Here is a 12,477-nt window from a genome sequence, read left to right as displayed (position 1 = left end):
AGCCAAAGGCAGCCTTTTCTCTCCTTGAGATGTCCCTTTGGAGGAAGAGAGGAACAGTTACAGAACTCCTCTCTGGCATACTACAGTAGACAGCAGGGTGAGAGGTCAGCAGCCTTTCCCATACCTGGGCAACATGACGAGCAGCACTGGGATAAGCAGAGAAGATTCCACGTTGCAGCTTGCGGGCTGGGAGCCTGAGTGTGAGGCTGCTGGAGAGAAGACTCAGCTGAGGGGCACACAACAAACATGCATCCCTACGTTCTCTTTCTCTTCCCTTCGTTTGGTGCCTCCTTGTGCATCCCTGTGCTGTGCACGCACTCAGGCTGCCACACAGCCCCATCCTGCTCCTGTGATCACCCCTGTCCCCCACCTCTGCCTATACACACACACAGACACAGCAGGAAGTGCGTGGAGCAGGGTGGATGCACCTCATGCCTGCATGCAGGTGTCATTCCCCGCTGTTCCCAGCCAGCCAACTGCCTCCTCACACTTCAGGCTCTCTCTCACCGCCCTGCCCACCCGCAGAGAGACACGTGTCTCTTCCTCTCCCAGCCTCTCGTCTTGGCACGTCTCTGTGCCTGTGCTGCCACACCGGGCAGGGTGCTGGAAGGAGGTGGCCTTTCCCCATGGTTCTCCTCTGGTTCCTTGTGGCCGTCCTGGTCCCTGTGGGTAAGTGATCTTCTCTTCCGCTTGAAGAGCTGCCCTGGAGCTGCTGCTGCTGCCTCAGCTGTGTGCCCAGTCGTTGTCAGTGCCCCATTCCCCAAGGCTTCCTGGGGGAGGATGGGCAATGAACGAGGTGAGCTTTTCCTCAACCTCTAAACTCAGAAAACTCTACACATCTACAAAGGTGTTTTTTTATCCCAGTTTATTACTTCAATTGAGAGTACTGAAGCCATTATTTGTCATACCAAATTTGCCGTTGTTTTTATGCCATTGTCTGGTTTATGTTTTTTTTTTTTTTTCTCCTGTTTGTGTCTCTCAGAGAAACGGGACACTGTCCCATAGAGCTTGCTGACATCCTTATGCCGCCCCATGCCATGTCTTAATTCTAGGATGTGTTTTCATGTCTCCTTCCGTGTGTTTCACTCCTCACATCTCTTCCCTTCTCTTTGCAGGCCAGGCCCTTCAGCAGTCGCCAGACACCGTCGTCCGAGTGGGAGACTCTGTGGTTCTGAACTGTTCCCAAAAGGACAATGCATACTCAGCCATGTCCTGGTACAAGTTGTCCGTGGGGAAGGATGCCACTCTGCAGTTGGTTGTATATTCGGTGGAAGGTGGCAGGGCAGAGATTGAGAAGGAATTCAGAAATCACTTTTGGAGTAATGGGACTAAGGGCTACCGCTTATCTGTGGTGATAGATTACGCGGTACTCAATGAGTCAGGCACATATTTCTGTGGTAAGAGAGATGCACAGTGACTCAAAAGCTGGAGCAGCATAGCACAAACCTTTCCATGCAATGAGGGATGTGCCCCCAGCACATAGACAGAGCCCTGTATTTGACAGTAGACCATGTTCTCCTCTTGCCCTGTAGCACTGTCTACTTCAGGAAAGTAGTGTTTATCATCTGTCTGTCTACTGCCTGATCTCTAATTGCTTGGCTGGAAATCCAAGGCCAACCTGGAGTTGAATCTGGCAAGGGATTCTGGCGTCTCCTGGGGTGGCTCACACTGTGGTTTCCTAGAGTACAGGTGCCTCGCTGGTAACCCAGGGCTCAACACACTGCTGTAGACGAGGGGCTCCAAGTTGCAGAGGCAAGACCATGCCACTGAGGACTTCTATGTCTGCACTGGTCCCTTGGTCCCACCAGTCTGCAGTGAATGGGTATGCTGCTGTGTGCCAGGGTGCCTGGGTCACGCCGTTACGCCGTGACCTGAATACTCTGATATACACCATGTAGCTCAGGTCTTGATGGTATCCAAGGATGGAGCATGGTCCTGTAGGTGAGGAGCCCCAGGCCACAAGGTGCTCCGTGGCAATAATCCACCATACCTTTGGCTCTGCTAACCGGAATGGAGGTGTCAGGGCCAGGAGGGGGATCATTCCTCCACCCTGCTCCACACTTTGGAGAACATAACTGCAGACTGGAACCACTTGGCGTCCCCAGGACAAGGGAGATGTCCACCAGGGGTCTTGAGATGATGAGCACTGGAACACAGGGCAGGTGGGCAGAGGTTGAAGGTTCTAGGTTTGTCTGGCCAGAAGGTAGGGGAGCATTAGGTGCAGCCTCTCATTCCCTGGAGGGAGCTGAGGACGAGTTAGAGACAGAGTCCTCTTGGAGGTCCCCATGAAAGGACTGAAAAGTGATGGGCACAATCTGGGATGGGGAAATTCTGCTGAGGCAGGGGGACAAATCCTTTGCCAGAGTAGTGAGGCAGCCCAAGCACAAGGCCTTGTACTTGAAGGAGAGGTTTGCATTTAGGGAGACTTTCCAACCTGCCCTGATCCATGCCCTGAGAGACCTGCTCCAATTTTAGGGAGAAACCTTACCTGAGTGCAGGGCAGACTGGAAACCCTTGGATACCACACCCCCGAGTACCTCCATCAGCCTTTGGTGTATTCCCCAGTGCCCTACGTCTTTCAAGAAAAATGGGGGAATGTTTGGGTGAGAGGGTCTTTGCGGTACTCACGTAGACTGCTGCTTCCCCATTAAAGTCCTGCCAAGAAAGACAAATGTGTGTTAATGCTGTCTGGTGATGGGAAGAAGGGGATAGAAAATTTTTCTCTGTGGAAGGAAGGTGCCCTCTGTCCCTTTTCCCTAAGCAGACTGTTTCACTGCTCAGGTGTCCTAGGTGAAGACCTTTGCTGAAACCAGTTCTGGGGTTCTTAAAAAGCCCCGTGACTTCAAAGAGACTCTAGTGGGGTCCCATCACACAGGATTCCAGCCTTAGATGAGGTCCCCAGGATTTGTCCAAGATGAGTGTCCTCAAGGCTTGACTTTCATCCAGTGCTCCTCACTCCATCACACGGAAGAGCTCAGCTGCCTTTCAGCCCTTGAGGCTGCACTCCACTCTACCTGGACGTCTCTGGACCAGTCCAACCCAGCCTGACTGTCCTCACCCCCACTTCCTTTTGTCCCTTGGTCTGGATGGGATGGGTGGCCTCTCTGTGTGTCTTGAGTCAGGAGGTGGGAGCAAGGCCTGTGGTCTGTCTCAAATACCTGCCACTTCCACCCTGTCATGTTGACCACGATCCTGCTGTTGAACCTGCCTTTGCCCTGGGAGTCACAGAATGACAGAATGGTAGGGGTTGGAAGGGACCTCTGGAGATCATCTCATCCAACCCTCCTGCCAAAGCAGGTTCGCCTAGAGGAGGTTGCACAGGAACGCGTCGAGGTGGGTTTTGAATGTCTCCAGAGACGGAGAGCCCACCCCCTCTCTGGGCAGCCTGTTCCAGTGCTCTGCCACCCCCAAATGAAGGAAGTTCCTCCTCATGTTTAGGTGGAACTTCCTATGTTCAAGTTTGTTCCTGTTACCTTTTGCCCTGTCGCTGGGCAGCACCTGGCCCCATCATCCTGACACCCAGCTTTAAGTATTTATAAGAATCAATAAGGTCCCCTCTCAGTCGTCTTTTTTCCAGACTAAAAAGACCCAAGTCTCTCAGCCTTTCTTCATAAGAGAGATGTTCCAGTCCCTTGATCATCTTCGTAGCCCTTTGCTGCACCCTCTCCAGCAGTTCCCTGTTCTTCTTGAACCAGGGAGCCCAGAACTGGGCACAGTACTCCAGGTGCAGCCTCACCAGGGCAGAGGAGAGGGGGAGGATGACCTCCCTCGACCTGCTGGCCACACTCTTCTTGATGCACCCCGGGATGCCGTTGGCCTTCTTGGCCACAACGGCACATTGCTGGCTCATGGTCATCCCGTTGTCCACCAGGACTCCCAGGTCTCTTTCCACTGAGCTGCTCTCCAGCAGGTCAGCCCCCAACCTGTACTGGTGCATGGGGTTATTCCTCCCCAGGTGCAGCACCCTACACTTGCCCTTGTTGAATTTCATAAGGTTTCTCTCCGCCCAACTCTCCAACCTGTCTAGGTCTCTCTATATGGCAGCACAGCCTTCCGGTGTGTCAGACACCCCTCCCAGTTTTGTATCATCAGCAAACTTGCTGGGGGTGCACTCCATCCCTTCATCCAGGTCGTTGATGAATATATTGAAGAGGACTAGGACTGGACTGGAAGAGGACTGGGGACTGGTCCATGAAGAGAACAAGCCCTTTGCAAGAGGTCGTTTCATTCCCCAAGTGGAGCTATCGGAGAGGTTCCACTAAGGAACGTTCAGTCATATTGTTGGGGCTGGGGGTGAGAGTGGGGGCGATGGGGAGCGTTTGTGCTGCTGCCTGCTGTTTTCTACAGCAGGAGTCTGCTGCCTGTATGATTCAGCGCACTCCGTCGGCTTTTTTAGGCAGTTTTGTAGCACCTGAGTACATGCTGATAAACAGAAAAGATGGCTGCCTGTAACTGACTGACAGGCTCCTGAAGATGAAGCTGAAAAATGTTGCAAGACCCTGCTAGTTGAGAGGCACTACAAATATTAAATATTTTCCCTGGAGTGATATTCCCTGCCTCTGCCCTCCATACAAATGGCCTATGGAAGTACCCAGAGAAATGTTGCACAAAGAAGGGGTGCCTGAAAGTCTTTATTTTTTGATAATTTTGGTGTGTCCAGTCCCAAAACGGAAGAAAATGATGAGGAGAAGAAACAGGTCACATCAGAGAATGAGAGAGAGCGTCTCAGTTGGCAGCTATAGTGTCTTGGATCCAGGAGACGTAGTTGCAAACCTTAGTGTAAACTCCGGGATAGCCTCTCTGCGCACATCCAATACCCCAGGAAACAATGCCCTGGAGCTGCCCATTGCAGACTACTGGACCGCCGGAATCCCCCTGTGCACATAAAGGATACGGATATTCAGCAAATGAGAGGAGCGTGAAGTGATGAGCCAGAGATCCCAGAAATCACTGACAGTCGAGGGAGCTCCATTGGGCTTTTTCTGCACTGAAGTTCTACAGAGGTCATTTCTGATTACCACTCTACACCTGATGCTCCTGTGCCTTACTTTAGCTCCAAGGGCACTGCAGCTGAGGATGAGTAAGCTGCCTATTTTGGATGGATGCAGTCCTTGGCAGACGCTTAGGATATGGGTGTCTTAAACATTATTCTGCCAAATAACTCCGTGGAGCTCGGCACATGTAAAATGCAGACCAATTGTCAGGTGTGTTCGTTTTCCAGACTACCTGGATCTTGGCATACTGGCTATGTAATTTTTGGTGAGTCCAAACCTAACATTTGTGTCCTAAGCTCTGAAGTCACTGTGATTACTATTGATTCTCTGGTGCAGGACTCCTCCCTTTTCAATAGCCCAGGTGCAGGAGGTGGCATAGTCTGCTTGTGGAAGTTTAGGGCAGAGGTATTGGCCATCTCAAAAAGGGACAATGACCGACAGAGTGGGAAAAAAGCTAGCCTCACTCAGTAAGCAGCTTTCACCCTAAGTCTCTGCTGTTGTTCAAAAATACGACATTCAGACACGCCAGTGCAGTGAGAGTAGCAGATTCTCTAATGCGACGGCCTCTTCTACTGGCAACAGGCAGGAGAGAAACATATGGGAAAGGAGAGACAGATGTTTTACCTGGCAGGAGTCTTTCCCTCCCTCCAGGAATCCTACACACATCATATTGTTGGTAATTTGCCGAGGGTAGGCATCGCTGCACTCTCTTGCGGAGAGTACGGGAGCCTTCAGGCACTGCAAGGTGTCCGGAAACAAATCTAGAAGAAAACAGAGAGAGGTGGTTGATGACATCTCTGAGTTCATTTTGGAGCCCGGAGGAGATCTTCCTTATCAGAAAAGTAATGACTGAGCATCCTGTTTTAGTGGTCGTCATTTTTCCTCTGAACGGTAATCACAGCATGGATTCCTTTTGTTCAGATGCAACTGCAGCCACGTTAATTTTTCTGATACCTAGACAGTCATCAAGTGGCAAGCGTGGTGCCACGAGCTACTCTTGTAGCCCATATGCTGGAGGAAACCTGCGCCTCAGGAAAACCATCCTCTCCTCTGGTGCAGGTTTTGTTGTCGTCGGTGGATTAGACACCAGTCACCATTGGCCATGTGGCCATTGGCCATTGGCCATCTGACCATTGGCGTAGGAGAATGGAGCTCTCTTGTAGTAATTTGAGATCCACAATCACAGATTTTGATCTTGTTCTCAGAGCACTGACAACTCTATTGGCATTAGTGAAATTGCCAGTGCTTGGCACTGCACAGCTGATAGCGCCAGGCCACAAAATTTATGGCGGAGTGAACATGCTGGTGAAGAGCACATGGATGACTCGAGTGATTCCATGTTCGTACCACAGAACAAGAGGAAGGACCTTATAAAGGATTTCCTTCAAAGCAGTTAAATTGTTACCGTCCTATACGGACTCATCAGTGAAAAAGGCCCGTCCCACAGCACTTCTCTGAGCTTTACCCTGCACAGTTTGGAGTTAATTGCGGAGTCTTAGAGCGTCTCCCGGGCCCTTGCGATGCTGTACATTCCCACAGAGTACTCACTGCCATTGCTGAGTGTGTTGCCCCAGCCAGAGATGAGGCACGTGGTGCCTGTGGTCACACAGCTGGTAGGCAGAGGAATTGTTTGGACAGCTCGGTTGAGCTGGGCTGGTACGGAAAGCTTGATGAGCATAATGTCATTGTCCAGTGTTATGGAGCTGAAGCGAGGGTGGCGGATGACTTTAGCTGAATTGATCAACTGCTGTGTCGATTCTGTGAGTTCCAGGTTATGTTTCCCGAGCTGCACTTGGATGCGCCTGGAAAAGAGAAGGAATGGCACGTACTTTACTGCTACCGCCTGCTTATGAGGAACCTCCCCGTCACCGTATGCGCTCGCTGCAACATCGCTACTGTGGGAGCTGTTTTCATGCAGGTCATCTTTCTTGTCCTGCAACACGTCCTGGGGATCCACACTGAGATCTTACCCACTCCCAGCACAGCTGGTGAGTTTCTGCAGGTTCCTTTTGTTGAGCTGGGACGAGTCGGATATATAACAGTGCTTTATACAAACATTCTGGAAAAAGGCAAACTGCTGTCACCCTGACCTCATTCCCCTTCCTGTTCTCCGGTGACGAAGTTGTAGCAAGATTCATGCAGTTTGTAAGAAGTCACAGCCCGTAACTCATTGCTCGATTATCACCTTGCCATTTCAGAAAGTGCTCTGCATTCCCAGAAGCATTTGCAGAAGTGGAAAAGCCCTCATGATGCCTCAGCCCAGCTTCCTGAACGAGCCACCCATTCCTTGGTTGTCCCCTGTCAGAACAAAGTCCCTTCCAGATTTGGATCTCACAGCTCAGACTTCCTGCTAGAAGCGAACTGGAAGAAAGAAGTAGCTTTAGGGAAGAATATAGTTTTTTGTACTCACGACTTGTAGCAGTGGGCAGCCGACACAACCCACTGGCTGCTGATGAGGGAACCTCCACAGAAGTGATACCCAGAATTCAGGGACACCTGGTAGGGGACAGAGTTCTCTGCACAGGTGTAGCCTCCCACGATCTTGTCATCATCATTGTCAGCGTTGACGGGGAAGGCAACTGGGAGATAAGAAGTGGCATATGTCAACATCTGGCATAGGGAGTCTTGTCCCCCTGCGACTGACTGAAGCGTCTCACTTGCAGGCTGTACTTCTCTGAAAACTCACAGTACCAGCGGGCAAGCACGCGGCCATTGTCCAAAACTTTACAGCAGCTTTAGGACTTCCTGGCCAGCGGTGTTACCTTCGTACTTGGTACTCCTTAAGGGAGAGACAGTCTTTTTTTGAAGCTGACGCACACATTTCAGTAGTGCTGGGACGAGAACCCCTATGAAGGCTTTCGTTCCCCATTTTGTGACACAAGCAATTGTGAACGGACACAGTCAAAAGAAGTTGCAGTGCTGTGCCGTAAAGTTTGTGCAAGCTGAAACTGGACTTCCCTTTCCCCCAATAGACTGCCCTGTAAATGTGCTCAGAAAATGGGCTTCCTTACAACTCACAAAAGCAGAAGTACAAAACATACTCACCAGCCACCCCAACAAAGGTGAGAAACAGTATGAATTTCATGATCTCGACACAGCCTCACGCCCCGACTGGTGCACTGCAAGTGTGAGCTGCTAGAAATACATTTTTTGAGATGGCCTTATCTCTAGTCCAAGGTTTTCTCCAGACAAAAAGTACACAGTGGAAAATTTGAAGATCCAAATGTGGTCATTAACAGGCACAGGCAGAAAGTAAAAATAACATATCAGTTAATAATAAACCTTTCCTAAGATAGAGAGCTATTTCAAATTATTTCAGAGGGCTGCCTTCAACTTAAAAATACCTTTGGGCTTTGGAAGGTGTGTAGTTGTTTGTCTGTCTATCTCATTCCTATACGCAGCACCTGTTGAGGGCAACCCTCAAACCCCTTTGAGATTCCTCTGCGCTGATGGTGTCATTATTAAAAATGTGTATTTTTACTGGAAGCTGAATATTGTAGGTAATGGACAGCAATACTATGCATTTATATTTAAAGAAAGCAAAACAAAGCAAAGGAAAGCTGTCCTGGTTCCGGCGGGGATAGGGTTAATTTTCCCTGGTATCCCATGCCATGTGAGCCATGCCCACCCTGAGCTGCCGGGGGAGGGCACAGGAAGTCGCCGCTTGGAGCGGCAGGGGCGTCCCGGGTCCGGTCGGTGAGCGGCGGTTCCGTAACCGTGTTTGTGTATTCCTCTGTCCGTGTTATTGCTGTTGTTTGCCTGTTCCCTTTGCTGTTCTGGTAAACTGCCTTGGTCTCAACCCAAGAGTCCTGCTTTTTTTTCTTCCGATTCTTCCTGTATTGGGAAGGTGCGAGCGAGCGGCACCTGGTTCTTTGTTGCCGTCTGAGGCCAAACCACGACAAAAGCAAAACAAAACACCCCCAAACCTCTCAGTGTTCATTTGTTAATTGTATTTCAGCAAATTCCTTTTCTTGAGTCATGTGTGCGTGTGTGTTTTTATCATATCGAACACAGCATTTCCCCAAATAAAATGATTCAAAAGTAGTTTCAATGAGGATAAAACTATTCCGTGCCCACCCCCCACCTTCTAAGTTAAATAGCTCAAATGTGGGAATTCTCACCACATCTCTTTGAAAGCATTTCTCTCACCTAATCCTTATGATAATATTGGCCTAAGTACCAAAACACGTATTTTTTTATTTAGCTTTGCAATGTTCTACAGATACTAATTTTGGCCACGGAAGAATTTCAGTGTAACATTGATGCTTATGCATGTAGAATCATAGAATCATTTAGATTGGAAAAGAGCCTTGGGATCATCGAGTCCAACCATCAGCTCCACTCTACAAAGTTCTCCCTTACACCATATCCCTTAACACCACATCTAAACGAGTCTTAAACACATTCAGGGATGGTGACTCCACCACCTCCCTGGGCAGCCTATTCCAGTGTCTGACCACTCTTTCTGTGAAGAATTTTTTTCCTAATGTCCAGCCTAAACCTACCGTGCTGCAGCTTGAACCCATTCCCTCTTGCTCTATCGCTAATTACCTGTGAGAAGAGACCAGCACCAACCTCTCTACAATGTCCTTTCAAGTAGTTGTAGAGAGTGAAGAGGTCTCCCCTCAGCCTCCTCTTCCTCAAACTAAACAGTCCCAGCTCCTTCAGTCGCTCCTCATAAGATTTATTCTGCAGGCCCTTCACCAGCTTCGTTGCCCTCCTCTGCACTCGCTCCAGCACCTCGATATCTCTCTCATATTGAGGTGCCCAGAACTGGACACAATACTCAAGGTGTGGCCTCACCAGTGTTGAGTACAGGGCGACAATCACCTCCCTCCTTCTGCTGGTCACACGATTTCTAATACAAGCCAGGATGCCATTGGCCCTCTTGGCCACCTGGGCACACTGCTGGCTCATGTTCAGCCACTTGTCAATTAGAACCCCCAGGTCCTTTTCTGCCAGGCAGCTCTCCAGCCACACTTCCCCAAGGCTGTAGCGATGCATGGGGTTGTTGTGGCCCAAGTGCAGGATCCGGCACTTGGCCTTGTTGAAGCTCATACTGTTAGCATTGGCCCATCAGTCCAATCTATCCAAGTCTCTCTGTAGAGCCTCCCTATCCTCATGTAGATCAACACTCCCGCTTAGCTTTGTGTCATCTGCAAACTTGCTGATGATACACTCTATGTCCTTATCAAGGTCATCAATAAAGATGTTAAACAGAAATGGTCCCAACACTGAGCCCTGAGGGACACCACTTGTGACCGGCTGCCAGCTGGATTTAAGTCTATTGCCCACCACTCTTTGGGACCACCCATCCAGCCAGTGCTTGATCCATCAGATCATATGCTCATCCAGGCCATGAGCTGCCAGTTTTTCCATGAGAATTCTATGGGGGACAGTGTCAAATGCTTTTTGAAAGTCTAGGTAGACAATGTCCACAGCCTTTCCCTCATCCAATAATTGGGTCATCTTGTCATAGAAGGAAATCAGGTTCGTCAGGCAGGATCTGCCTTTCATAAACCCATGCTGACTAGGCCTGATCCCCTGCTTGTCCATTATATGACTTGTAATGGCACTCAAGATGATCTGCTCCATGACCTTCCCTGCTACCGAGGTCAGACTGACAGGCCTATAGTTTCCCGGATCCTCCTTTCTGCCTTTTTTGTACATGTGCGCTGCATTTGCTGCCCTCCAGTCCATTGGGACCTCCCCAGTTAGCTCTGACTTCAGGTAGATAATGGAAAGTGGCTTGGCGAGCACGTCTGCCAACTCTTTCAGCACTCTTGGATGTAACCCATCCAGTCCCATAGACTTGTGCACATCCAAGCAGCGTAGCAGGTCACCGATCACTTCCTCTTTAATTGTGATGACCTCGTTCAGCTTCCCCTCCCTGTCTCCTAGCTCACGAGGCTGGGTGCCCGGGGAACAGCTAGTTCCACTGCTAAAGACTGAGGCAAAGCAGGCATTGAGCACCTCAGCCTTTTCCTCATCCTTTGTGACTATGTTCCCTCTGCATCCAATACAGGAGGGAGATTTTCCCTAATCCTCCTTTTGTTGTTAATGAATTTATAGAAACATTTTTTGTTACCCTTAACGGCTGTAGCTAGGTTGAGCTCTAGCTGCGCTTTGGCTCTCCTAATTTTCTCCCTGCATAGCTTCGCTATATCCTTATAGTCTTCATGAGAGACCTGCCCCCTCTTCCAGAGGTCATAGACTCTCCTTTTGTTCTTGAGGTCCAGCCAAAGGTCCCTATTTAGCCAGGCCGGTCTCCTTCCCCACCTACTTGTTTTTGGGCACACGGGGACAGCCTCCTCCTGTGCCTTTAAGACTTCTCGCTTGAAGTATGTCCAGCCTTCCTGGGCTCCTATATCCTTCAGGGCAGCCTCCCAAGGGATTTTGTCCAGCAGTCTTCTGAACAGGTCAAAATTTGCCCCCCGGAAGTCTAAGGTGGCAGTTTTACTAACCCCTCTCCTTGTTTCCCGAAGAATCAGAAATTCGAGCATCTCACGATCACTGTGCCCTAGACGGCCACCAACCTTTACTTCCCCCACAAGTTCTTCCCTGTTCACAAGAAGCAGGTCCAGGAGGGCACCTCCCCTTGTTGGCTCACTTACCAGCTGTGTGAGGAAGTTATCTTCCACACATTCCAGGAACCTCCTGGATTGTTCCCTCTCTGCTGTGTTGTATTCCCAGCAGATATCCGGGAGGTTAAAGTCCCCCACAAGAACAACGGCAACTGACCGCGAGATTTCCCCCAGCTGCTTATAGAAAGCTTCATCCACCTCACTGCTTTGGTTGGGAGGTCTATAGCAGACTCCCACAGCGATATCAGCTTTATTGGCCCTTAACCTAATCCAAACACTCTCCACTCCATCATCAGTATACTTGATTTCCGAGCTCTCACAGCATTCTCTAATATACAGGGCCACTCCTCCGCCTCTCCTTTCCTGTCTGTCCCTCCTGAAGAGCTTGTAGCCATCGATTGTGGCACTCCAGTCGTGTGAGGCATCCCACCACGTTTCTGTGATAGCCACTATGTCATAGTTTCCCTGGTGCATCATGGCTTCAAGCTCCCCCTGTTTGTTGCGCATACTGCTTGCATTGGTATAGATGAACTTCAGATGTGCCAACGACTCCAGCACCTTTTTGTGAGTGTGGGCCCCATTTCCCACCAGACCCCTCTCAGGTGCTTCCATGATTTCTAAACGTCTGTCCCTTCTCTCAAATGAAATGGCAGAGTGAGAGTCCTCGCTAGTCAACCATCCTTCAAGCCCTGGCATGCCTCCCTTGGGTTTATTCCGGACAGGCCCAGTTATCTCCCCTTCCCCCCTCATATCTAGTTTAAAGCCCTGTCAATGAGCCTTGCTAACTCCTGCCCCAAAATTCTTTTCCCCTTCTGGGACAGGTGCATCCCATCTGCCAGCAGCAGGTCAGGTGACTCATATAGCAGCCTGTGGTCAAAAAACCCAAAGCCCTGCTGATA

The 12,477-nt window shown here is 50.0% G+C and overlaps 1 protein-coding gene and 1 gene segment (V, D, J or C); one reads left to right on the top strand and one right to left on the bottom strand.

The window, feature by feature from the left end:
- The first annotated feature begins 600 nt into the window (after positions 1-600).
- Positions 601-1,417, top strand: LOC128906528 (T cell receptor alpha variable 5-like). The segment is given in 2 exon segments: positions 601-669; positions 1,116-1,417. Coding segments are annotated over 2 exon segments (345 nt in total).
- A 3,208-nt stretch (positions 1,418-4,625) lies between these two features.
- Positions 4,626-8,079, bottom strand: LOC128906489 (trypsin-like). The gene is made up of 5 exons (XM_054193721.1): positions 8,040-8,079; positions 7,405-7,675; positions 6,543-6,796; positions 5,619-5,755; positions 4,626-4,875 (listed from the first exon to the last, which is right to left on the bottom strand). Exons 1-5 carry the CDS (start codon positions 8,077-8,079, stop codon positions 4,726-4,728), a joined length of 852 nt encoding a protein of 283 aa, XP_054049696.1. The 3' UTR covers positions 4,626-4,725.
- Between the last annotated feature and the right edge of the window lie 4,398 nt (positions 8,080-12,477).

This window comes from Rissa tridactyla, chromosome 1 (assembly GCF_028500815.1).
Source record: "Rissa tridactyla isolate bRisTri1 chromosome 1, bRisTri1.patW.cur.20221130, whole genome shotgun sequence".
NCBI classification, from domain to species: domain Eukaryota; kingdom Metazoa; phylum Chordata; class Aves; order Charadriiformes; family Laridae; genus Rissa; species Rissa tridactyla.
Note: the sequence above shows the minus strand (reverse complement) of the source record. Positions and strands in the feature narration are given on the sequence as shown.

Bases quoted from the DNA above. Each gene is read 5' to 3' on its own strand.
- LOC128906489 (XM_054193721.1), bottom strand. From the start codon at position 8,079: ATGAAATTCATACTGTTTCTCACCTTTGTTGGGGTGGCTG. The intron at 7,676-8,039 runs GTGAGTATGTTT...TGGTACTGTGAG, and splicing joins CACCTTTGTTGGGGTGGCTG to TTTTCAGAGAAGTACAGCCT. The intron at 5,756-6,542 runs GTGAGTACTCTG...GTTTTCTTCTAG, and splicing joins CAACACACTCAGCAATGGCA to ATTTGTTTCCGGACACCTTG.